This window comes from Podarcis raffonei, chromosome 11 (genome assembly GCF_027172205.1).
Source record: "Podarcis raffonei isolate rPodRaf1 chromosome 11, rPodRaf1.pri, whole genome shotgun sequence".
NCBI classification, from domain to species: domain Eukaryota; kingdom Metazoa; phylum Chordata; class Lepidosauria; order Squamata; family Lacertidae; genus Podarcis; species Podarcis raffonei.
In genome coordinates, this window is record NC_070612.1 from 28345139 (window position 1) to 28372380 (window position 27242).

The following is a 27242-nucleotide window of genomic DNA, read 5'->3' on the forward strand; positions in this document are numbered from 1 at the left end:
TATGGTTAATACTGGGAAGGGAGCAGGGAGGTAGGCCACAGATTTCTCTAGGTTTCTACTCCTCTAGAGCAGATGTTTTGCATGCAAAAGGGCCCAGGTTTAATCTCCAGGTAGGACTTGGAAGGATTCCTGCTTGAAACCCTAGAGAGCAGCTGCCAGACAGTGTTGACATTACTGAGCTAAATGGACCAATGGTCTCAAAGCTTTCACTGCTCTTATTATTTATTATATTTATATAACCACACATCAACAAACATCCCTTGGATGGCTTTCAGTAATAATTAAAACAAACAATAAGGGGGGGGGGAGAATCCCTTCTTTGCAAAGAAGTAGCATAAAATAATTTACAACCCATATTTAAAGTGCAGTTCCTCCCAGAGCTGCTTGACTACCATTCACTTGAGTGCACTCACCAGCCACTGCCATGTCTGGGTTGAGTCTGTTTATTCAAGCTCATCCATTTCATTGCTGCATGAATCCCTCATTTAGGATGTTCAGAATTTTGTCCATTTTGATAGAAAAAAGTGAGTGAGCTGAGTGTTGTCTGCATGCCGGTGAGATGAATAGGTGGGTTTTTCAATTGACACTGAAAACATGTAATGGTCAGTGCCAACCTTATTTGAGAATGGAGGGAATTCCAAAATTGGGACACTTCTAATGAGAAGGTCCTCTACTGCAGTGGTTCCCAATTAGCTAAGTACTGCAGAACCCTTTTTGAAAATTTTGATATCTCTTTGGTAGTTTTTTGTTTTGTGAATAGTGCTTTGGACAGCTTGGGTTAAATAGACCTCCAGTTCAGAACCACTGCTCTACTGCATACATGTTTGGCTACATTCTCCAATGTTTACGTTCTAAATTAATTAATTATTTTATGGAGAGTATCATTAATAAAGCTAGGTACTGTTTGGCTTATGTGTGTGGAAGATACAAAGAGACAACAAGTAATCAAGTTGTTTTCAGTATTCATGGCTACTTTGCCATGCAGATCCCTTGGAATACTTTACCTCTTTGGTTTCTGATCCTACTTTTCTTCATCCTACTTTTACGTTGCACTGGACTCCAAACTTCTACTTATCCATACCTATCTAGTCTCTCATCTCCTACAGCAATTTCATCTCCAACACCTTGCATATAGCAACTTTTTAGAATTCAAATGGCTTCCAATCCAGTGTAAATTAGGTCTTCAACTATGAAGAGAACCTGAAATCTAATTTTCATTTAGTTTGGCCCTTTGTCAGAAAAGTAATTATAAAGAGGCTTCAGAAACAAGGCCAAAATCATATAATTTTGCATTGATTTTTAGAATTCAGTATAGACATTATGAGGGATCTGTTGCATGTGATTTCATTTTTACAGCTATATAAAATTCCTGGTATGTTCCATAATTCTTGTTAAGTTAAAGTAAGCAGGCAATATAATAAGATTGTTTGTTGAAGTTGGCTGGTAAGATGTATTTCTGTAAAAGGAAATGACCTTTTATACAGTAGGCATTTTCTTCAAGTGAAGGGAGTGGGTATCCTGTTACCTCATAGGTTTTTTCAAACCACACTGCAATCTTGATCCTGATAAGTAGGTCTGGTTACCAGTGCACTTAATTCTTTTTTCTGAGTTAGAAGTGGAGCAAGACTCTTCGTTGGCTAAAATGAGTAGTTCTAGTTGCAATATTAGATTTATTCTTGAAAAAGCAGCATCTCTAGAAGTTACCTTAAAACCAGATCCTAGTATAGAAGAGAGTGGGATCACTAGTACTTTTGAGCCATGTGAGGAAAACCTTGTTTTGTAAGTATTGGTAAACTTGCTATTGCTCACCTGTCTTTTGTGATCTACTTTTCATACAGTGCAGAATGACTAATAATCAATATTATACTGTGAATGTTATATTTTAACTATCTGAGCCGTAACAATGTACTGTTATTGTGCACTAAAAATAACTCCTTATTTAACTGAGCACATCACCAAGAGGCTTAGATCAGCACTGAAGTGCTGTTTAGTACAAGCTAAATTAATTCCTTTATTTTTAGGCAAGAATTTGTTTGAAGTAGCAATTCATATTCTGTTGTTCTAAATCTCTTACAGAATTTTTTTTAATGCTTTTTAAGGATAACATAGAAAATGCCACAATGTTTAATGAAGTGATAATTCCTGCATTTTTCGTACTTCTTATCTCATTGATGATGATACGCAGAGGCGAAATCAGCTCAAACATAAATATAATAGCAAACGGGCCTCCTAAGTGTGTGTAGCATTTGTTCATCCAATCTTATAGTGGGCTAACTGATTTGGGATAGTACCTGGAATACTTTCTAAACAGAGTAGCCAGAATCCTAAAAGATCTGACACCTTGAACAAGTTGCAGGAAATATATTTGAGTTTTTCATATAGCAGTCCCACATGGTAAATTTCATTTAAAAGTGAGACACTTCACAGAATGTTAAGGAAATTAGGGGATGAGGGAAGTTTTGTTTTTAAACAAACTCATGCAAGTCTTTGGTCTCTAAGAGAAGAATTATGTACACATCTACTCAGGCCAGTAAGTGTATAAAATTTCAGCCTAAACTAAGTCTTTGGATCCTGGCCTAAATAAATGTACCACTATATGCCGATAGAGAAGGGACGCGGGTGGCGCTGTGGGTAAAAGCCTCAGCGCCTAGGGCTTGCCGATCGAAAGGTCGGCGGTTCGAATCCCCGTGGCGGGGTGCGCTCCCGTTGTTCGGTCCCAGCGCCTGCCAACCTAGCAGTTTGAAAGCACTCCCAGGTGCAAGTAGATAAATAGGGACCACTTACTAGCGGGAAGGTAAACGGCGTTTCCGTGTGCGGCTCTGGCTCGCCAGAGCAGCGATGTCACGCTGGCCACGTGACCCGGAAGTGTCTCCGGACAGCGCTGGCCCTCGGCCTCTTGAGTGAGATGGGCGCACAACCCTAGAGTCTGTCAAGACTGGCCCGTACGGGCAAGGGTACCTTTACCTTTACCTTTTTATGCCGATAGAGGGACATGGCCTTGTTTCCTCAGTGAAGAAGGGATTGGCAGTTTAAAAAACCTCTCCCTGTCACCTTCTTCCCTCCTCAGTAGTATCTCTTTTTTTCTGTTAATGTGTGAGTGCAACAATGATTGTGTTACATAGACTCGCATTAAAGAGTATTTTCAACTTATTTTATGTTACTAAAAAGAGATAAGGCTTCCCACATGCTATTTCTTATGAACTTCAGCTATCCCAGTTTGTACCTAGATGAAGAAGAAAAAAATTACCCACAGTTGCCACATTGAGACAATTCATTGTTCTTTCTTTCACATTTTCTTTGGAAACATTGTAAAAATTAAGCCAGTCCGTGTCTTGAAACATGCTAACTTGGAGTTAGGTCTCCACCACCAGTATACTCTTGTGTGTATTTTAAAGACAAACTTTCATTGCCACATTTGGTAAAATCAGTAGCAATTACAATTCATAAAGTGTTTGATTGTTAGTATGAGCTTTTCTATGAAATGATTCCAATAGCTGGACACCCCAAACAAAATGTTCCTCCCATACTGCTACTTAAATTGATTATCCTCAGCCTTCAGAACACGTTATTTTTATTTATGCCTTCTCAGTCCCCTCCCCACCCTGATGGATATATTTATGCAACATTTTAATTTCCAGCATCCTCCCTCTTTAAAAAACAATTAGCAGCATTGTTGCAAAATTTGAAGTTCTGGGGCATGTTGGAACACTTTTTTGTATCCTCATTAGTAGGTTGTGATACAAATGACAACTCATTATTTCTCTTCCTTTTATAGAAATGAAGATTTGAAGCAAATGTTGGAAAGCAGCAAAGATTCTGCTAAGCTGGATGCTATGAAAAGGATTGTTGGGGTATGTTAGATTTTAGTGTGCATATAATGTTGGCAGCTCTGAAAGTTGTATTTCTTCATGCATTGAATACACACGTGCACGCACACACAAATTTAAGTTTCTCAGAGTTAGTCTGAAACTAGTTTTTTTTTAAAAAAATAAGCTATTGGCTTTACTATGTATTTTTTGTCCTTATTAGCATTAATTTATTCAGGAAAACAATGAACATGTGTTTTGTGCACCTTAGTAATAGCATATATACACACAACAGACTATATTATTTTGAGAGCTAGAAGCTTGTAGCTTCAGCACATTGGATATGGACATAATAAGTTTGAATGTTTCCATTTCAGTGGTTATTTGAAACTCATATATGCTAGGTGCCAAATGGCTCCTTAAACCAAGTTTACAGTCACCAAAACGGAATATCTAGTTGCCGTTTTTGGGTAAGACAGCTCTAAAGTCTCTTTTTTTATGTGATGGACTGACTGTGATTGATCAGTTAAACACCTGGCTAGTTCAGATGACAACGTTGAGTTAGGTTAAGAACTTTGAGAAATTAAAGAAGAAAAGTTATTTGATCCAGAGACAATCCACATATATATTGGCCTATTCCTACCTCTTCTTTTTTTATGGTGACTGCGCCTGCTGAGGCTGCACAGAAAAAGCATTTTGATTCTTGAAATTCATTCAGATTGTAAAGATAAAATATAACTGATAGAATTCTAACACTGATGTGGAGGCAGAAAAATACACAACTATGACTAGGAATCCCTTCTGAACCAAGGTAAAACACTTTTCAGTTTAGTTAAGTGCTAATCATTGCAGGGGTTCACCCGTCATAGTGTGGGTTCATGTCACAATAACTGTACATTACTCAGAAGTACCACTCAACAAGGGCCCCCATAAACTTCCAGACCTCTGGGAAAAGATTGTTTCCCTCTTTGCTTATTCACTTCTACACCATTTTTTAAGAATGTGGAACAAAATGATGGGATATTAAGTGGACTAGCATCTGGGAGACAAAGGTAAAACTCAGTCATGAAATGCACTGTGTGACCTTGGGCCAGTCAGGCTTACCTACCCTCAAGGCTGTTGCGGGGATAACAATGAGAAAAGGAGATCCATGAATACCACCTTGAGATCTTTGGAGGAAAGACAGATCTAAACATAATGCTGATAAACAACAACAATAATAAAAGGACTGCCCTGCCTGCCTATCCCTAATTTTGAACGGCGGGGGCGGGGAGAGATTTGAAATCATGAAAAAAACTTAAAGAGTAAAGTCTCTTGTATGTAACCAAGATATTCAGGGCTACAAACAATGAAAGTTTCATGCAGGTTGTCCACAAATCCAATATGCGGCTATTTGCTGTGACAGGATTGCCTGTGTGGGTAGTGCTGGCAGGGTGCAATCCATGCTCCCATACTGCATATGAGCTGTTACACACGGAGTTCTTAACTGAAACATCCCTGGCACCAATTTCCTTTTTGCAATAGCATTTTTAGTTTGTCAAAGGGTTTTATATTATTTTGTTCTCTCAAAAAACTTACGAAGTAGACCACAGTGCAATTTGAGTAAAGCAGCAAAAAGAACTGTACTAGCCCCTTCAAGACTAACACATTTATTAAGGCATAACCTTTTGGGGGCTCAAGTCCATCATTCTTGCTAATCCATGAATGCTTATCCAGTAAGACATTTGCTAGCCTTTAAATTGCTACTGGACTGTAGTTTTATTTCTGCTGTGGGTCATGGCTAGCTGACTAACCCTTTGATTGACAGTGCAGCAGAGTAATGTACCCAATGAGCCTGTGGCAAAGAGGAGGAATTTAAAATTGGGTCTGCAGATCCTGTGGATTCTTCTCTCTCTCTCTCTCTCTCTCTCTCTCTCTCTCTCTCTCTCTCTCTCAAAAATGATACAAAGAAGGCTCTTGCCAATTGGCTTACCAAGACGGAAAAATGTGTAGGTAGTATTCTACCTGATCAAAGTATGATGCAGCCTACTAGTACACCCAATTCCTCACAAACCAAAGTTGCCTCTGACAGACTTGAGCACGGTAAGGCATGATTTGGAACTACCAGCCCCAGAAATAAATGACATGAGTATGTACCACCCTCACCAGTGAGGAACTTCCGTTTGTATTTACTAAGATTAAATACAACATATATCCTTGGAATGGAGTACATTTTAAAGTCCACAATACTAACAGCATTTTGGTTCTGTAATTGGGACATGTAAATCTGCTTGGCTACTAGGCACTTGGTTTCTTCTGCCAGTTTACAGGTGCATGGGACCTCCTGGTCATGGTAATCTGGTTCTGGATTGCGATTGCTTTAAGTGGTACAGAGAGCTGATTAACTACTCTATTCTTCTTTTGGGAATACCACAAGTTTCAAAATAGAAAACTTGATTTAAACCAATATTTCCCTTTTAAGGGTGTTTATCTGGTTGAAATCTCATTGATTTAAATCAGTCCACCCTGTCATACCCTGAAAGTAGATAATGAACTGTGAGTTTATGTTGTAAATAAGCCAATGGAGAGATTGCTTAATGTTATAGTGAGAGAATAGTACCCAGATTTATAGTATGACGGAGCTAAAGCTTCAGACTCCAGCATAGATTCTACATTCACACTATTACAGCGAGGCTGAGCAGTTGCATTGCTGTTGTAAAGGGTAATTTGTAAAGCACTGGTTATGATTACCAGCATTTTACTGTGTTGTGAACTGCAACAGGTTAGCAAAGAAACTTTCCTGATCGCAAACTCTTAACCTCTCATTCTATATAATATGCAATACCAAAGCTTTTAACATTCAGGCTATTTAAAGCTGCTAAACTGAAATAATATCTTGGTCTTTGAAAGACCCATTATGTTCTCTTGGGTTAATGAGCCATGAACAAAGGAGGATTTACACTGATCATTATGACTTAATGAGACAAAATACACTTTAAAAAGATCCTAAATACATATTTACATGGTACACTGCAGCTATTATGGTTGGTCAGTTAAATAATGCAAGATACATGTGAATTTCCATGATATATATTAAAGCTAGTGATATTCCAAATATACCATCACAACAAATTGTGTGTGTTTATAAATATGCCTGAAACTTTTTTCATATGTTGTAGTATTAAACTGCTCAGCCAAATTATCTGAGACCTGTTAGTGGGGAAAACATTAATTCTGGAAGTGGTGAAGTTAGGCTGCAATCCGGTAAACGTTTACCTAGAAGTAATTATGAAATCAGTGGATTTTCTGAGTAAGCATTCTTAGGATTGTCCTGTCAGTTTCTATCTTAATTTAGCTAGGTATGTATCAGAGCAAAAATTCACAGGATATCCTGGCAGAGAGGCAGAGGATGACTAATAAAGTTGAATAGAAATGCCAAGAGTGTTCTGATTTGCCTTCCTTTTGTGTTTGCTACTTTCTTGCCCAATAAAAGCCAAAACTGCTTGTGTTTTGTAAATCTTTCATACACTTTTCAGATTGTAAAAAAATAATAATAGTTGCGTGGCTATCTAGTAGACAACTTGTGATATTTTAAAGGACACATTTAACTTCATTTAAAGATGAAGATGCTCTGAAGAATTTTAGAAGTAAAATATAGTAACTTAATTTAAGTCCATGATAGCATAATCATGGACTTTATTTGAAAATAGTGTGCTATAAATTTTCTGCATTGCAGAAATATAATTGTTATAATATAATTATTTATGCGTTGCAGGGGGTGGACTAGATAACCCTTGGGTCCCTTCCAATTCTATGATTCTGTAATAAATGTTTTATTTTGTGTTCCAAGATGATTGCCAGAGGGAAGAATGCATCTGAATTGTTTCCTTCCGTAGTGAAGAATGTAGCGAGTAAAAATATTGAGGTATGATAACAAAGCTTATACCCTTGTAATTTTATTCTTTTATAATGTAAATGTTTTCAATTCTACCCATGAAGGTGTTTTTTTATCAGAGTTCACTGTTAAAAATACTTGTAGATTTAACTGTATGCTAAAATAGAGGAAATCGTGTACTGTATTCAGAATTTGTTTGGTACATAGTAAAGTGGTGAAATACTTGTTAAGTGAACAATGTGCTGGACAAATACTGGACATGTATCATTGGATCCAAGAACTTTGAATAAAATAAAATTAACCTCTGGTGCTTTTCTACAATAACTAGCAAAAGACTGCATAATGTTAGAATACTTATATTTTATAGCAGGCCTCATGTTTCTGCATGTTTCATTTCTTTACAGTGCTGTAGCAATAGAAATAAAACAACCTTTCTGTGGGCAAAAATACTGCACTGTTTCAGTGCATTCTGAATGGCATTTTGACTGCTGGGAGGGGAGCTGGTTGTAATTTGAGGCTTGCCAAGTGACCTTTTGGATACTTGCCAATGATGCTATGTACTCTGCCAACATAGAACCAGGGCATGGGTCATGCTTGTTCACTCGTTCTCTTCTATGGGTGGTGTTCCAGCTTAGAATTCCCTTTAAAAACTGCAGTCATACAGAGGGCATGTGACATGGGTGGGAAGGAATTTTTGCCCTCAAAAGTAGTGAAAAATGTTTTGTTGTTCTAGTAAAATTCATTTTCATAAGAGCATTCTGCCCTAGTCTTGTTATATGTGTCATGTCAAAAGATGCAGAAAAGTGACCTAGAAAGCAATTGGTGGTGTAGAACAGAAATAATCAAAGGTTTAGTCAATAACTCATGAAGTTTGATATACTTGTATTGATAAACTAATTAAACAGATCTGCCTGTGTTCCTCAGCTCTAATATGGCACTGTTATTATTAGTTTTAAAGGGAGGAGTGCTGTAACATTGAATGAAGGTAAATGATAAAAGAATGGTCTAGGCACGAAATCAAAGTCCTCCTGCCTCTAGTCTCAGAGTGGTTTCAAGGAAAGTAGGCTTTCTCTGCACACCTGCAGTCATTCACTACAAAGGCCTCTTGTTGTCAATGTTGATTGCTGCTTCTTCATAGTAGAACAACAAATAATTTAGTGGCTCCTAACCTTCTGTGATTCTTTATCTTGCTTTTTGGCAGAATGGGCAGAAAAATATTTCTTCATATAGTGATAATAATTATAGCACAGCTGTAGTTAAGGGGTTTTCAGAGTTTCCAATATAAACCCTTATGGTCAGTTTGTAACTCAGAACAATTTTTTCTGTGCTTAGTTAAACATACACAGACTTTGTTTAGAACTTAACTAAAGCATACTTTTTTAAAGCCTAAGCAAGATCAAACTGACTAATTTGTAGTACTTATGAAACTAGAGCTTGGAAGCCTTTAATCTGTGAATCTGTTGTCTTAGGGAAGATACAATGACCATTATTCATGACTGTGCCCCTTCAGAAATACACATTGCATAAAATAAGTTTGGAAGGCAAAGTTCTTCCTGGACAACTGTTAGAGTGTATATTCTGAACTATATTAAATGATTCTGATTTGACTATCATGAATCTCAACAACTACAACAGAATGCAAGACTTCTGCTGCTTCACGTTCCCTCCCTTATTGTTCCTTTCAACCTCTTGTCTTTTGTGTCTATCTGCTTTAAGTTTATAACCACTTTTAACTATTAACTTTTATCCCTCTCCTCTTTAAGTCTTATGTGCTTTATTTTATTTGCATGTTTGTATCTTATGCTGGTCTGCTACCATAATAAAGTTTGTTTTTTACTATTATGAACTAATTTGTTTTTCAGATTAAAAAACTTGTATATGTATACCTGATGCGCTATGCAGAGGAGCAGCAGGACCTGGCATTGCTATCAATTAGCACCTTTCAGCGTGCTCTGAAAGTGAGTAAATGTCTAGTTAGCAGTGTTTTCCTGGGAAGTTGTCTGTCATTACAAAGGTACACATAATTTTTAATGGGGAAAGCAAGAACTAACTAGCTAAGGATGAGTAGAGGAATATTTAACATGTCCTAGAACCTTATGGTGATGGTGCTGGCCTACTTGGTATGGCTACTGTTATTAAACAGAGACTCCATTTGGGGGGTCAGCTTTGCTTAGAAAATATTCTGGTTTTGCATATGAAGTATGCATTTGTTTAGTCATGTTAGTCACATACAAGCAGAAAGTTTGTGAATTTTGTAAAGACTGCTTTCCCTCATTCCTAATTTAAAAGATAATCAGTTTATATAGCAGAGATGAAGTTCTTCAATTCTGATGTGTCATTTATATTCCTTTCCCAATAATGGGCTCAGAACCATGGGGATGTGGAAATGAGATCTTGCTACTTCAGTGAGATGTTTTAGGTTTAAAAAGGTAGGATCGGTAGCACATGTTTGACTTATTCTGTTCTGATTTGGGGGCAGCTTAGAAATTAAGCAGTCAGTTCCTGAACATTTTTAAGCCTTGCTTGGTATTGACATTCAAGCTAAGCAATCCTTAATTTTAATGTTTTACGCTACTTTGGCTGTCACTTCTCTTTCTTTTATCAGAATATTGTCTAAAAGCATACCAGATTTGCATCCACGTTTTATAAAGATCCTGCCTTCATCGCTTGGTAACATGCCTTTCTTGAAAAGGGCTTCATGCCCAGATGAGAAAAGGAAAATGTAAACCTTGGCTGCTACAGACATGGCTGTCTCAGGCTTTAGAGCAGTTTTCCCCATAATTTGGGTTTGGATTGTGGGGGTGAGCTCAGGTGCTTTTAACAACTTCGGTGGTGTTAAGAGTATGGAGAAATATTTCTTAAATGTAGACTTGAGTACTGTACAGGCTTGAACTTTGTATCAGTCCCGTGCAAACAGCATGGAATCTAAAGAGAGAGACAAAATGTTACGATATCTCCTAGATCTTTTAAATACAGTAGCAAGCAATTTAACTATCATCATAAAGCAAAATCAAGATTTTAAATTTAATTATGAGGTATCTCCCTGGGTTGACAAAGTAACATTGCGATACAGTATAACATCTGATATATCTCTTGCAGTTTTCCCTCTTTCTATGGACTACTTTGGTCCTGGGCAAACGAGTCAATGGTGACTTGCCTGCAGAATTATTGTTTACAATAGTAGCAATAAATGGAAGGCACTCTTTTGTACTGGAGATTATTTTGACTAAGTGTTGAATTATAACTAAGAACTTAAAATGACATTTAAAAAATAGTCTCCAGTACAAAAGACCGTATGCTTGAATTTATCTAATGACTATTGGTATTTTATTTTTATTTTAGGATCCTAATCAGTTAATCCGTGCAAGTGCTTTGAGAGTTCTATCCAGCATCAGAGTGCCAATTATTGTTCCGATTATGATGCTTGCTATCAAAGAAGCATCAGCTGATTTATCACCTTACGTTAGAAAAAATGCCGCCCATGCAATCCAAAAGCTTTACAGGTATGTTCTCTAGCCATAAATATGGAAGATAGGTATTTAGTGCTCAGTAGAGTGTGTTATAATGAAGTTTAGCTACAGCTTTTGATAACTGCTTCCTGCTAATGGGCATAAAATGAGCAAGACAACTTTGACTAAAGGTTCTGAATTAACATAGTGAAGACCAGTCAATGCTGTATATTTGCAGCACTTATCAGAGTTATTTCATTAGTCAGATAAACTCCTGCCATTAATTGTTTGATTTCATTTTGCATATTTTTTTGTTGTATTTAAAATAATTTTTAGACTGCTTTCCATCAAAAAATCCTTAAAGCATTTCACAACCATAAATAGAAGATCCATGAAGCAACCTAGTACAGCACCAAACATAGTTAAAACGTAGTCTGTTGAGCAAAACAAAGAAATGAAGCCTACAGCTTGACAGAATATTCTTAATAGAATTTTAAATATTTTATTTCCATGGGCAGGGTTGAAAGGATGGTGTGCAGGACTTGCAGCCCATTCAGTAAGAAGTAGCTTGAATAAGCCTTGGTGAAATTCATAATTCCACTCTTAAAATGAGAGAATCTGAATTCTTTTTGTTCACTTTTTAGCCTTGATCCTGAGCAAAAAGAACTGTTAATTGAAGTGATAGAGAAACTTCTGAAAGACAAGAGCACTGTAAGTAATACAGATTCAGCTTCTTTGTAATGCAATCAAAACTCTTCTTTTCACCTGTAACTTTATGGTACTTTAAACTTTAATCTGAACAGGGTAGAATGACTAGACAGGCAGAAGACACAATTTGGCACTGTGGGTGGAGAAGCATGTTACTAGTGCCTTACTTATTTCTTTTGGTTTATATTTCAGTCCTTTATGAAAGGACTGAGGCCAAGAAGAGACATTTTAAGATCAATTCTTATGTAAATGAACCCATAAAAACTCCTCAGTCGTAAGTTTCATCTTCCTTTCCCCCTGTGTAGCTATTAGAGTGTGAATACTGGAAACCAGTTCTAGAAGCAACAGCATCTTTTGAAAGATGTTCACTCTAAATGTCCAGGTAGCTACTGAGTAGGCTACTGTGTTCAGATTAGTTCCTTAGCAGATTTGGCCTTTATAGACCACACATAGCACCGTGGTATGCAGTCTGGTATGGAGAGCATCTTCATTGTTAATCCATGCCATGATTATTGACATGTGTGAGTCAGAAGAAAAATGGCATCCTCTTACAGTTTTAGGAAAAACACTCTGGGCACTGTTTCACTGTGATCCAAATTGTCATATGAGTCCCTAGGATGATCCAAGGTGAATGTTGGGAAAGTAACAAGTTGCCATTCTATGGACTTTGTTAGATTTTGGCTCCCTGGAATCTTGAATAGAAACAAAATGGTTTTCTTTCATCCTTAGACACAAAATGTTAAAGTTGTGGAGTGAGATGACAATCTCACCACTATTTTATAGCAGATTCTTAGTTCACTGATGTTCAAAGGGCTTTTAAGGTCTCCAGCTGTGGGTGTAAATACAGCTTTCTTTTGAAGCAAATTGAGTGCCCATGTGCCCTGTGAAGGCTAGATAGGATTATCTGTAGCAGCTGACGCTTGGGAGGTCAAATAATTTGCTTGTTAAAAATGAGCTGAAGAATTGGTGATGGCTTTGTGATGAGATTACTGATGTGTTCTAAACTAGAATATTACCTTTGGGGAAATGGAACAAAGTAAGGTGCATTCTTTTAACATATTTAACAGATATGCTAGAAGTAATGTGTGGCGTTCAGATTACAGATGTAAGGGTAACCTAGTATTTTCCAAAGTTATTGATTCAATGTTGATAAAAAGCTTTACTGCTGTGGTGGGAAAATAACTTGAGTTTGTGCAGATGCTGTATTGTGATAGATCTATTATCCAGCTATTAGAAGATAAATGACTGATCTTTACCAGCTTCCATGCTTCCAGAAAATTGAAATAAGAAGGGGAATATCATTTGGGCTGTATGATTAGGGCAGGTGGGATGGCCATTAATTTAAGAGAAGGAAATGTTGGCAGCATAGGCCAACTTGCACCATATTATCAATCAAACCTCGATACACTTCTTGTGATGACCCAGCACTCTCAGGTTTTTGCAACGTTAATTAGAATTCATGACAAAATAGATGCAAGGAAACATTTTGTACCCTTCATAATTTTATAGAAAATTTATTGTTATTAGAGGAACCATTTGCTTAGTGTGATTTTTTTCATTACCAGCTTGTCAACTAGCATAGATAATCTGGAGAAAATATGAACTCCATAGATTGGGTGTCACTTTTGTTGATGGTTCATGTAGTTTACCTTGGAGCGCAGCTAATGGCTGAAGTTCATAGCAACAGCACAGAAAAACGTGGCAACCAGTGAAAGACAAATGAACCATGTTTATTGCTTTAATATAAAAAATACATAAATGGAAAGCTGTATTTGAATTTGTTGAGCTCATTGGTAGTTTTGTAGGTATGATTTATTTTTTCTTGCACAAAAAAACTATTTAATTTTCATCTCAGTATGTTAGTGTCACTGTAAACTGTTTTTTTGTTTTGTTTTTTATGTTTTGATTGAATCATTTTGTTTAATTCAATGTTTTATGGGATATTGAACATTTAATAAACTAAGATCATCAGCTGTTTCCCAAATATTTAGATAGGTCCCAGCATAGTGGAAATTTGCTTTGAGGTGTGCTGTTGTCTAAAAACATGTAGAATCAAGATCAATTCAAATTATAGCTTGAATAGGAAAGAACCTACTGTTAATCATTTATGTTTAGCGCAGAACATGTTTGTAAATTCTGGCGTGGAGGGTGGAGTGGAGTGTTATATGATGGAGTTGTTACAAATAAGTTAATATTCATATCTCGTATCTTTTCATAAATACAATGAACTTTTTAAAGTGGATGCTGAAGATTCTTACTCCTTGTGAAAGACCTGCCATTCTAAATACACAAATTGATTTTGCCCCACCTCTGTGTTTACTCAATTTGCACACCCTCTTTCAAGGTGTAGAAAGAACAGTGCCTTAGTTTACTATTAGTAGTCTTGGAAATGTCAGTTTCTGCCTAACTGGTAATTAGCTAGCCAAAAGGCAACATTCTGAGCTTTCTGTGTGTAGCCTTAATTTTAGGGTAATATGAAATTTAAATTGAATATTGGCAAAAGAGGAGTACCTATTCTTCATTTCGCTCCCCTTAAAACTCTTGTGGAGAAGTAGCAACTGTAGCTACAATGATTACAAATTTTTATGTTTAGCTAAATAATTGCAGGTTTATAGGTTGTTTGTGGGATCTTGGTGTATGTATGTGTTTAGATAATGTAAATAGGGGGAATGGACAGAAAGAATTCTTCTTTATATGTGTAACATTTAAGGTTTGTTAAGTGCAATATTTTTATTTTATATGAAAGCTTGCGTGCTTTCATATGTAGTCAGGTAATGTTGATAATATTAATTAATGGCAGTGTTAACAAATGTAAATAGTTATAAAAACTGTAGAAAGAAAAAGATTGTAAACGTCAACAATGAGACATTTTCCTCCTACAAGTGATGTGATATAGAAAATAAATGTAAGTATAATGCATTTTCTTTAGTCCTTTACAAATAATCAATTCCCTTCTTTATGGAATGAGTTGTATACATGCTGGGACCAGCAGGTACCAGTACATAGCAGGGCTGGAGACAATAAATGCAACGTCACGTTTATAGTTATTGGTAATTTGTGAAATCCCCACAGGACTTGGAACTTGTTTAGCATAATAGCAAGACTATATTCTGAGCTGTTTTCTTTCAGTTGTAATCGTAGGTGCATACTAATAAACCAAATGTCAACCAAAAAATAGGGGAAAACTCTAACAAGTGAATATCGTTGTATTTAATATTTTTCCAAAAGTGCCATTTCAATAAATTGTACTTCTATTTAATTGCTTACTTTAAATCATTGGGGAAATTTTAGAGGTTGAAATGCAGATCCCCAGTGCTCTGCTAGAAGGTGACATTAATTTTCTTACAGAAAGCGGCTTCACATGCATGCTTAACTGCATACATATCAGTTGCTTCATACAGAAGCCTGATCATAGTAGCTATTTTGCATAGCATGTGGTGGAAACAAAACAAAATTTTATTAAAGCAGTTGCTGGAGGGGTGGGAAGAGATAATAGGCAATACACAGTGACAAGTGGTTATGTCATATTTGCAACTGATAGCTGACGGGGCAATGAGATGCATTATTTTCAGTACTACTTGTATTTTTGCTAACTCTTGTACAAGCAACAATTGGTAGATAAAAAAATCAAAAGGTTCAAAATGGTTTTTTAAGACTGTCTGAAATAAAGTGGCACACTGCTTATCATTCAGGAAGGTAATCTCATTAATCTTTGAACAATCCTAGGATGTAATATAATTTTGTGACAGAGAAACGTGAGAGTGTATGTGGCTAATATGTACCTTTTGTACTGCATATTATTATAGGGGACAGATAAAGTTTGAATTTGTTATGTATGTTTTAAGAGGTTGGCATATGATCTCTTGCTTTCTCTGGTATATATGGACAATACTGTAGTCTGCAAACACTAGTGTGGATATAACTACTCATTTATGGCTGAACATTTAATAATTTTTTTATATGGACAAAGACTTATGGGTCCTTCAGTGATCCCACTCCAACATTTGTTTTGATTTTAAGCATCACTGTGAGAGTCTGAGGTAGATAACACTTTTAACATGCACTACTCAAACCATCATAACTAACTGGCTAGCATATTTCAAATTTAAAAGCACATCATGCATTAAAAGTACATTAAACAAGGCAACTAAAACCTAAACAAAACATGTTGGGTTTAAAGTTTTCAGGTACCCAATCCATGCACGTTTTACTTGGGAGGAAGCCCCATTGAACTTGGTTGGGATTTACTTCTGAGCAACAGTGGCGATTTTAATCTGAAATCTTAGGCATAGTACAGTGCCCAGAGCTCAAAAACTGCTTGCATTTATGAAATTCCCAGTCGCAAAATGCGCCTAGAACAATGGGAGTTTCAAACACTGTGTGAAAGAATTGAAGAATGAAGAGCCCTCAAATATTCCATAGTACCATCCTACAATGTATTTTACTCCTGGTACAGTGGTACCTCGCAAGACGAATGCCTCGCAAGACGAAAAACGCGCAAGACGAAAGAGTTTTCCGTTTTTTGAGTCGTTCCGCAAGACGAATTTCCCTATGGGCTTGCTTCGCAAGTCTTGCGAGTTCTTGCGAGTTTGTTTCCTTTTTCTTAAAGCCGCTAAGCCGCTAATAGCCGTGCTTCGCAAGATGAAAAAAACCGCAAGACGAAGAGACTCGCGGAACGGATTAATTTCGTCTTGTGAGGCACCACTGCACTATGTGTTGTCTTCAAGTTTCAGATTCAGTGCTGTTATTTAGAAGTGATATTAACAAGTGGACGCCCCTATACCTACTACATTCATCAACTGAACTACACCTTCTCTAACTGAACAAGATAGCTGATGGGCTTGCTCTTAAGCTCATATTCATATTAAAGCTACAGTAACATATATCATCATGAGCTGTGTGTGCCAAGGGGGCTGTACAATGAGAGAGTGAATAAGGCATGGAAATGGGAGTGATCTGTGTGCAAGGGAGAGTTGAAGAAGTAAGGAGAAGGGTGGAGAGGAAAAGGAGGTGAAAGTGAAAATGGGGGGTGCAAAGGGAGTTCCAAAAAAGGAGGGAATGGGGTTGAAGATGAAAGCAGGGGCATGAAGGGGTCTGAAGAAAAGGAGGGGGAGATGGCTCCATAATTGGGAGGAGGAAGATGCAAGGGGTTACCATGGTGTTGGTTTGCATGTAATGGGGTTGCACAAAAGAAAGAAGGAGGAGATGTGGAAATGGGGATGAAGGTGAAAAGAGGTGCGAAGCAGGACTCCAGAATAGAAGAGAGAAGTGGCTTCAGAAATAAGAATCTTAAAAGCAAACTTAGTAGTTACACAAGGTGGGAAGGAGAAGCTTGAGGGGGTTAATATGGGAGGAATGGCAGCGGGGTTGGTGAGCAGAGCGAGCAGGGGCATAGACCCAGTTATATGTATATAATCTTAAATGAATAAATCACACATCTGCGTGAAGAGTGGTCCTCTATGGCTGAGTTCTTCTGGATTGCTAAGTGCTCTTCCAACCTTTAAGTGCTTTTTGCCAAAGAATAAAGCCATATCAATTGACAGACAATTAAGAAAGCAGATGTAGCCAATTAGATAAAGTGGCACATCCACTGTCTGGAGAGCTTTTCCACAAGATAGGAAATAAAATGAAATAAAGGCTACATAGTAGCTGCATTTCTCACAAACCTGCTGAGTAGTCTTAACCTACATGCCCTTTCCTACAGCTTGTCCTTCAAACTTATTATAAGTCCATTGGAGTTACTGATTCTTATATGCTTGATTCTTGTTCTCTAGCTTGTAGCAGGAAGTGTTGTGATGGCATTTGAAGAAGTCTGTCCAGACAGAATAGATCTCATTCACAAGAACTACAGAAAACTCTGTAATTTGTTGGTGGATGTGGAGGAATGGGGACAAGTTGTCATCATCCACATGCTGACTCGATATGCACGCATGCAGTTTGTCAGCCCTTGGAAAGAGGTAAGTAACTTTTTAAAAGTTACTTTGAATACTTCTAGCTTGTTAGGAGCAGGTTTAGTAACAAACGCTTTCAGGAATGTACATCAGTAGCTCTCAGATGGCCAGTACAACTGATCCAACAGTTTGCTTATTAGCATCGTTAATGATTTGTCACGTATCAAGACCATCAGACAAGGAGTATCAAAATGAATAAACTTATCATTATTTTGTACATTTCTGAGAGAAAGTATTTTTGTGGGGAATGAGCAGTCAACTCCTCTCCACATCAGCTAGTATGGGCTTGATTGGATCTTCTAAATGAAATCTTAGTCATTGTATTTCTGGAAATACACTTGCAATGCCACACTTTCTGACACTTTACAGTCAGGCAGATAGATTGATCTTGAAGATTAGTGCAGTCTTGTAACTTGGCTCACAAAAGTTACTACCTTGAAGAAAAAAGTAGAAAAACCCCATTATATCAAGCAGGTTTTCTGGAGAAGGACAGATCTATCTCTGTTTTGTACTAGTGGACAAACAGATCCTTCTTTCCTCATGCTTATCACAGTAACAAAGTGGGTTGGTAGAGAAAGAATGAAATGATCTTCTCCTTTTCTGCCAGCCCACTCATCTGCATGGAATTCTTGGTCACCTATTACTACCAGGCGATTTGTTAAATACAAGGCTTACTTAATGGATTATTGATCATATTGGATTGTTGGTCAGATTGAGTTGTACTGGCTTCCTGCATTTTAAAACTGGTGAGAGCATTTTCAGATGCGAAATGATTTACCGTCATTCTATTACTGCTCTCATCCCGTCGTAAACTTGTATTTCCTACACTTATACAGTGGTACCTCGGGTTACATACGCTTCAGGTTACAGACTCCACTAACCCAGAAATAGTACCTCGGGTTAAGTACTTTGCTTCAGGATGAGAACAGAAATTGTGCGGTGGCGGCGTGGCAGCAGCGGGAGGCCCCCATTAGCTAAAGCAGTGCTTCAGGTTAAGAACAGTTTCAGGTTAAGAACGGACCTACGGAATGAATTAAGTACTTAACCCGAGGTACCACTGTATGTTAAATTCCATCCCCTAGTAATACTTGTAGTACTACAAGATAATGTTATGTGTGTTACTGTTTTTTGTGTTGACGTGTGGTATTTTATCTTCTGCATATATTGTTTGAAAGGTTTCTTCTAAGCATCACATGTCCTAGCCTACATGTTGTGTGCAGACACTTGGATTGGGTTTTTCCATTGCTTTATCCCCAAAGGTTGACAGGAGGTTATACAGTATTTTAGGAATGTAATTGTATGCTGTGCAACACCATGATATTTTTTCCCATAATGTTAGCAGAATAGAACTTTTGTGCACGCGCACACAATGTAAGGTGTAGTCCTCGTCTGCCATATTGGTGGTCACACAAGTAGGCAGGCCCAGGGAGAGGGGAGGCAATGTGCACTGCTGTCCCCTCTGTTAAATACTTCTGCAGCGAGGCATAATGGAGCAGGGGAGGCTCTTCACACAGCAGTTTCGCAAGCCACTCTGTGAAGCACCTCCCCCAAATTTTTAAAAGGAGAGTTGGTGAGCATGGGGGAGGCATAAAGGGAGTGTGTTTGGTCATGTGGGGGGAAAGGGCTGTTGGCAAGGAGGTAGGTGGGGTTGGTGGGTGGAGCAAGCAGTGGTGGCAGCACCTAGTGTGTATATGATTCAATGAATGATGGAATAATGTTTAGCTTTTTGACTTGTTTCATATAGGCAAGAATAAAGGACACTTTTATCAGATTGGGTTTGTGCATTCATACTGTAATATTTCCTCATAATTCCTCTCGATCATTCTGGGTACTCTTTTCTGAACCTTTTCTAGTTCTACAATATTCTTTTTTAGGTGCCGCAAGCAGAACTCCACATACTATTAAAAGATTACCATAGATTAGTATAATGTTATGCTATTGACAGTTTTATTTTCAATCCCTTTCCTGATGAGTCCTAAAATAGAATTTTTTTACAGCTGTTGCACACTTTACATCTGTTGACATTTTTATTGCGATATTTACCACAAATATCTTTTCTGGTCACTCATTGCCAGTTTAGAGCCCATTAGAGTACAGTGGTACCTCTGGTTACGTACTTAATTCATTCCGGAGGTCCGTTCTTAACCTGAAACTATTCTTAACCTGAAGCACCACTTTAGCTAATGGGGCCTCCTGCTGCTGCCGCCGCCTGATTTCTATTCTCATCCTAAAGCAAAGTTCTTAACCCGAGGTACTATTTCTAGGTTAGCAGAGTCTGTAACCCAAAGCGTATGTAACCCGAGGTACCACTGTATAAAAGTTTCAGCCAGCCATTTTCTGGAGACTATATCAGCGTCTCACTGGGATCAATTAATGCTATACACCCATCTTCATTTTGGGGATGTCCTTGAAGAATGGGTTATCCAGTTAATGGAAGTTGTAGCTTCCTTTGCTGACTCGAAGGCTGTGTGTGGCTGTATTCATGATAAACAGGTTCAGCAGCGATGAGATTGGTGCAATCCTGAAGTCTTTCTTCCCATTTGTCATTCCCGTTCCTATGTACATAGTATTTTTTTCACAAAATTATGATATGTAGTGCAGATAGCTTCATGACCTGGATTGATCAAAGTCAGTCTAGTCAGAACAGAAAAGAAAAGAAAAGACAATGCTGCTTCCAGTTACATGTGAAACAAGATCTTTTTGCTGTTTAACCTGCACACTAACATTCCTGTTCATATCCAGATGTCTTTTTCTTTTCTTCTTTAGTGTACTTCTATTAACATACTCTGTAAAGGAATATTATTGTGCTTGAGGGAGATGAATAGCATTCATTCAATGATTCAGTCACCTTGCTGCATTCTGGAATTTTTTTATCATTTTGTTTTTATTTGATAACTTCGAAGCAAATAATGCAGTAGATTAGATTTTCATAATGTTCGTTGCTGCCATCAGCATTGCCCATCACTGGTTACTGATAAGAGGATTCCATCTCTTGGATTTGATAGGACTTGCAGTGAAAGAAAATAATTCATGTTTGTTGTTTCAGCTACTTTTTAAAATTTTCAGTTTTGAAGGAGTTTTAGATGAATTGCCACAACAGCATTTCATATCTTACCCCAAACCTTCATAATAGTTGCAACAAATGAAGTTGTATTTTTGTTGCTATTGGAAAATGTATTGTGGTTATCGCACTTTTCATTCAAATCCTTGTTTCTTTCTGTACCATTCTTGTGGGCATGGGCACATTTTTAGCTTTTGCTGCCACAAGGATGACAAGGTATTGCAGTTTTTAAGAACAGGCAATATCACTAGCTGCTCACTCATAAATGCTGCCTGATAGAGGCCCAGCACAACTGCAGTGTGTCCAAACTCATAAATGTTGTTAAGAAACTGCAAGTGGTTTACATGCTGCTTCTCCTTTAGTGTTGTATTCATTACCACTGCACTGGTGGTAGCCCAGATTAGTACCAGTCCATATGTAATACTACAGCACAGTTAAAACTGACAAAGAAAGAGGATTGTGTTTGTAAACCTGGGAGCCACTCTGTCTCTTAACCATGATTAAGAGATTGGCAGTATTATGTCTGCACAGGGCAAGAAAGTTCAGAAACCAGATTGGTTTCTTGCTAATTTAATTGCTAAAATAGAAGGAGAACCTCTTTGAAATCAGCAGGTCTCCATGCTTTTTTCAATAGGTTCTTAAATAAACACATAACAAGGTTTCTTGTGTAGTAGAACAGATTTTTAATTTAGTTTATTTGCATCATTATAGATCAGTATTTAGACTGTTTATATGTAAATGTATGATTTGAGGAACAATTAACTGTTGACAAAGTATATTGCAGTCATATCAATTGCAGTGCATTTTCCATAATTTTTCTAACTGACATCTTTGATAAATAGTGGTTGCCAAGTCAAAACCGATTATACAGTGCACTAGGAATTCATGGTGCTGTCAGGGAGAAGACCGATTGACTTTAAATTTACATATTAATGAGAAGATTTGTTAAGGGGGTGCTTGACTATAGAAAATAACAGCATATTTATAGGGCACGACATTTTATAAATAAAGCTGATGCAGGAAAATGGAAATTAAACCTTTCAGATTAATACATTCAAGAATGTTAAAATGCATATTTGCATTTTTATTTTATGAATTTACCTTCTTTTTCAGAGCAGTATATTTCCTCCTCCCCAAGTTAAATGTTCTGCTCTTGCAGGATTAGTAATTTTGAATTATTTTGTGTGCCTCAACAGGTAAAGGGACCCACCAATAAACATAGAGGAAGATCATAGTTTACGGTGTATTAATTTTGGTACAAGCCCGATTATCTTCATTCTTATAAAAGAATAAAGATTCATATCCCTATTAGGATTTTGTGATAGTACAGTACTGCTAGTCATACTGATATAAGACTTAAAATATTTAGTGCGTAAACACTCTAGCTTTTATTTCATATAAATGAGTATCTTTGAAAGCATGTCTTTCAAGTTCACCAATTCATTAGCTGTTGATTTTAAAATGTACGTTCCAAGCTTAATTACACAGAATCATTAGCGGTTGGTATAATTGTTGGGATAAGAATTCATATCTTGCCTGGCAACTTTGCCTTCAGTGGGTAACAAAAAAGGTGATAAAGTAACTACATCTAGCACTGTGCGTTTTACTCATGAATTCAGTCATTGCAGTGATTATACAGACCTCTGGCCCATTGCTGAGTATCTCCCGAGTGAAGATACAGCTGTTAAAATCGCAAGTGCCCTGTTTCCCCTCATAATTGTCCTAAACTCTGAGGTTGCTGTCCTGTACCCATTTACCTGGCAGAAAGCCCCATTAAGCACAAAGAGGCTTCTGAAGTAGACATGTACAGTGGTACCTCAGGTTACATACGCTTCAGGTTACAGACGCTTCAGGTTACAGACTCTGCTAACCCAGAAATAGTGCTTCAGGTTAAGAACTTTGCTTCAGGATGAGAACAGAAATCGTGCTACGGCGACGCGGCAGCAGCAGGAGGCCCCATTAGCTAAAGTGGTGCTTCAGGTTAAGAACAGTTTCAGGTTAAGTACGGACCTCCGGAACGAATTAAGTACTTAACTTGAGGTACCACTGTACTTTTTATAACATGCCAAATAATCAGGCTGTTATTTTATGTGAACTCATAATGTCTCTTGATGGTCTCAGGGAAGTGGGTGGTTAAGCATATATGAAAGTATGGGTCTGTTTGGGAGAATAGATTTTGTACCCTGGAAGATTCACTGATTGATCTCTAAGGTTTCGTGCTGTATTTGATTTATGGTTCTCCTCCTATTATTCTAGTATATAGACATACTACTTATTGAGCTTTTGCTTGGTCAGCTGAATTACAGAGGCCCAGGCAGCCAATAGATGTTTTTTCTTCAGGCTCTGAGAAAGAAACAGTGTTTGCCAGGAATCTGTTGAGAAATTTGAGCTGTAGTTCAAATTCAAAAGATGCTAAACAAAATTTAGAAGGTGACATACCATATTTATGTTTTTGGTGCTACCTGGAAGTGAAAAGTAAAGCAATATGTATGTTTGTATGTGTTTTTCTCACCTTTGATAGGAGGGAATTCTGGAAGAGTATAGTGAGAAGAATTTCTATGGATCTGAAGAAGAGCAGAAAGAGAAAAATCAGGAAGCGAACAAGCCCTATTCTATGGACCCAGACCACCGATTGCTTATACGAAATACAAAGCCTTTACTACAAAGCCGGAATGCTGCCGTAAGATTAACTTTCTTCATAAATGTCTTTGGAGTTTTTTAAAGCCAAGCTGTGTTTTTTAATTTAACCATTGAAAATAGTCTGTACTGAATACAATTGATATCCAAACATAACCACCGTGTAACGTGCAGGCCTACCTTGCCATGTATTCTGGCTTAGTATATTTTAAAGCTGCGGGGGGGGGGGTTAGACCTTGAAGCTAGCTTTTTTTCCTACACTTGTTTTTTCATCTGCTAAGAAAGCTGCTTATAATTCAGAGAAAATAATGTAATACCTGATGTCTTTGAATATGTTCTTTTGCTTCAAGAAACGTAAGAAATTAAAAATTTATGTATGCAAATATGTTTATCCTATGTGAAAGAAAAGCGTAATTACCAGATGAAAGGAGGTGACTTGTCGTCATTTTTTTCAGGTGGTGATGGCAATTGCACAACTTTATTGGCATGTAGCACCCAAATCTGAAGCTGGGATTGTTGCTAAATCATTAGTACGTTTACTTCGTAGTAACAGGTAAATCAAGCATACTTTTCTGCTGATTTTCCCAACAGTGGTTGGTAAAAAGTTAGGACAGGGTAAACTGGTTTTCATTTGTATAACAGTAATTTAGGTATTCATTATTCATACATGGATTTGATCAATATTTACAAAATCTGAAACATGTTAATAGTATTTAATAAGCTCAATTTTATAAAGCTCACTGGAAAAGAAGTATAGTGTACATTCATAAGGTATAAATTTGGTTCAAAATGAAGATCTGGCACAAGCATACAATGGAAGTAGGTTTTAAAGATTAAGCTTCAGGATTTATGCATTCTCTCTCATTTTAGTTCCCTACATACACCTATCCTGGCTTTTTAAAATGAAATGAAACCAGGTATGCTTCTGTAAATTTACTTTGACTATATGGGTTTAATCAAGGTTCTCAAAGGAGTGTACCAGATTTCATTTCCATCAATGTTGGCAGTGTTTGCAATAACTCTGAACCCATTTAGTACTTTAAACAAAGAACTTGGATATTCCATTATATAACATATCTTCAAAATCATTTTGAAGAGCATTCTAAGAATTTAAATAACCTTTACTTTTGAATCTAGCTCTTTAAAAATGTTTTTAATAGAGCAGTGCTTGAGAGTTATGCATATTAATTATCTAACGTTGACTTTTAGGGAAGTACAGTACATTGTTCTCCAGAATATAGCAACGATGTCAATCCAACACAAGGTTTGAAGTTTTGAATACATAACTTCAAAATTGCTACATTTTTAACCTCAGTATAATTACTAAATATTGTTAATTTGTGTTTTCCCTCCCCAGGGCATGTTTGTGCCTTACTTGAAGAGTTTCTACGTTAGGTCAACTGATCCAACTATGATCAAGACATTAAAGGTATGGTTTTATATTTTATATTTATATTAAATACACTAATTATTCTTAATAGGATGAATTGTTCCTCAGCATTGACCTTAAGATAACACTTTTGTAATACTAAAACAAAAAAAGCAAAATTCCAACTCATCTCTTTAGAAATTTTATCTTGAGCAATATTATGAGGAATATGCCGTATATACTCGAGTATAAGGCGAGCCAAATATAAGCCAAGGCACCTAATTTTACCACAAAAAAACTGGGAAAACTTATTGACTCGAGTATAAGCCAGTTCACCACACCATAAACCTGCTTTCGGGTTGCTCGCTCCTCCTCCACCGCCAACAGCGGCAAAGGCGGAGGAGAAGGAAGGAGTAGTCCAAAAGGGCTGCTTTCGGGCTGCTCGTTCCTCCTCTGCCGCCACCGACAGTGGCAAAGGCGGAGGAGGAGGAAGGAGCAGCCCAAAAGGACCCTCACTCGAGTATAAGCCAAGGGGGACTTTTGCAACATAAAAAATGTTCTGAAAAAGTCGGCTTATACTCAAGTATATACGGTACTCTGTGTTGTGAACAATTTAAACCGTAGATAGTATACTCTTGCACATGTTTAATTAGCAGGAAAACCTGTGTTGAAGAGGGCTTGCTTTCTAGTAAGTATAAAATCGCTTGCTGAGTCTTTAAAAGGAAGGCAATTATTTTTTTTGAATGCAGAACCTTAGTGCAATTTGTAGTAAGCAATAAGTAAAAGATCTGCATTTAATTAATCTCTACTAATGTCAAAGAGGACAGAAACATAAATTGTTACATGTAATTTGTTTAAATAATCTACTGCAGGCTTCCTCAACCTCGGCCCTCCAGATGTTTTGAGACTACAATTTCCATCATCCCTGACCACTGGTCCTGCTAGCTAGGGATCATGGGAGTTGTAGGCCAAAAACATCTGGAGGGCTGAGGTTGAGGAAGCCTGATCTACTGTATAGGAAGCAAAGAATGATGTAGCAGGGGAAAAGAGAACAACTTTCTTCCATAATTAGTTATTAGAAAGATTGGGATTACATAAATTTCTGTATATTTTATATATATACACCACTAGAAATGCAGATGTGAAATTGTGAATTGAGTACAATGACTTAACATGTTTTGAGTCTAAAGTCTCTCAACTTCAGAGTGACCTTGACTCTTCAGTTCCAAGTCAGGTACCCAGCGCCACAACTGATGATGCATTGTGGAATAGGTTTCAGCTTATGCAGCCAGATGAGGTTGACAGGGTGCTTGTGGCTATTCACCCAGCCATAGACCCTATTGATTCTTGTCCCTTTTGGCTTATTGGATCTCACAAAGGGTGTTTGACTGTTTGAGTCCAGAATGTAGTTAACACTTCATAACGTGAAGGGGTGGCCCCTGTTGCCTTGAGAGAGCCACTCGTAAAGAGGTTGATGTGGAACCAGTTGCAAAGATCTGCTTCCTAAGGAAGGCAGTGTAAAAGGTCACCTATCTAGACCTTTTTGAATCTGGTTTGAATTGGTCTTTGCTGAGAGTGGGACAAGAGGCATATGACCCTGCTTCTTTACCTTTCATTACCATTCATTATGGTGTCCTCCTGGACTGGCTCCAAGGAATGGAAATTGGGGGTACAGTGGTACCTCGGGTTAAAAACATAATTCATTCCAGAGGTCCGTTCTTAACCTGAAATGGTTCTTAACCTGAGGCGTGCTTTTGCTAATGGGACCTTCTGCCACTGCACCGCTGGCATGCGATTTCCGTTCTTGGGGCAAAGTTCTTAACCTGGAGCATCCACTTCCTGGTTAGCGGAGTTTGTAACCCAAAGTGTCTGTAACCTGAAGTACCACTGTACTGTGTTACAGTAGTTCTGGTCCAAGGCTGAGTTCACAGAGTAGCATTGTCAGCCCTCTGGCAAATACGCTATGGGATGCCTTGGGGCACCATTTTATCCCCAATGTTATTTAATAGCTACATGAAGCTTCTGGGAGTGGTCATGGGGAGATCTGGGGCAAGATGTCATTTATATGTTGATCATACTTAGCTCTATTTCTCCCTAACATCTGAATTGGGAGAGGCAGTGCAGACCATGAACTAGCACCTGGATGCAGTGGTGAGATGGATGAGGGAACATACCTGAATCTTGCCAAAATGGAGGCACTATGGGTCAGTGATTCCAGTGTCTTAGGAAAAGTCCCAACACCGCAGCAGCTTAAAACTGGAGAGTGGGGTAGAGACTTACTCAGGTGTAGGGCAGGTGAGTGTGGCTTGCCCACAACAGCCTTTCAGGCCATATGGGGAAGTATGGCAGGCCTAATTAGGCCAACAGGCAGGAGGTTCCCAACTCCT

The 27242-nt window shown here is 37.7% G+C and overlaps 1 protein-coding gene across 3 annotated transcripts in view; it reads left to right on the forward strand.

Moving 5' to 3' along the window:
- The window catches only part of AP3B1 (adaptor related protein complex 3 subunit beta 1), a 141305-nt gene that overhangs the window by 28525 nt on the left and 85538 nt on the right, over positions 1 to 27242 (forward strand). For all 3 annotated transcript variants that reach the window (XM_053409083.1, XM_053409084.1, XM_053409082.1), the window contains exons 2-11: positions 3776 to 3851; positions 7636 to 7710; positions 9543 to 9638; positions 11023 to 11183; positions 11774 to 11840; positions 17612 to 17794; positions 23371 to 23529; positions 23942 to 24039; positions 24696 to 24750; positions 24844 to 24915. In XM_053409083.1, the coding sequence (XP_053265058.1) occupies positions 3795 to 3851; positions 7636 to 7710; positions 9543 to 9638; positions 11023 to 11183; positions 11774 to 11840; positions 17612 to 17794; positions 23371 to 23529; positions 23942 to 24039; positions 24696 to 24750; positions 24844 to 24915 (1023 nt within the window). In that variant the 5' untranslated portion in view covers positions 3776 to 3794. The remainder of the gene's footprint in view (positions 1 to 3775; positions 3852 to 7635; positions 7711 to 9542; positions 9639 to 11022; positions 11184 to 11773; positions 11841 to 17611; positions 17795 to 23370; positions 23530 to 23941; positions 24040 to 24695; positions 24751 to 24843; positions 24916 to 27242) is intronic.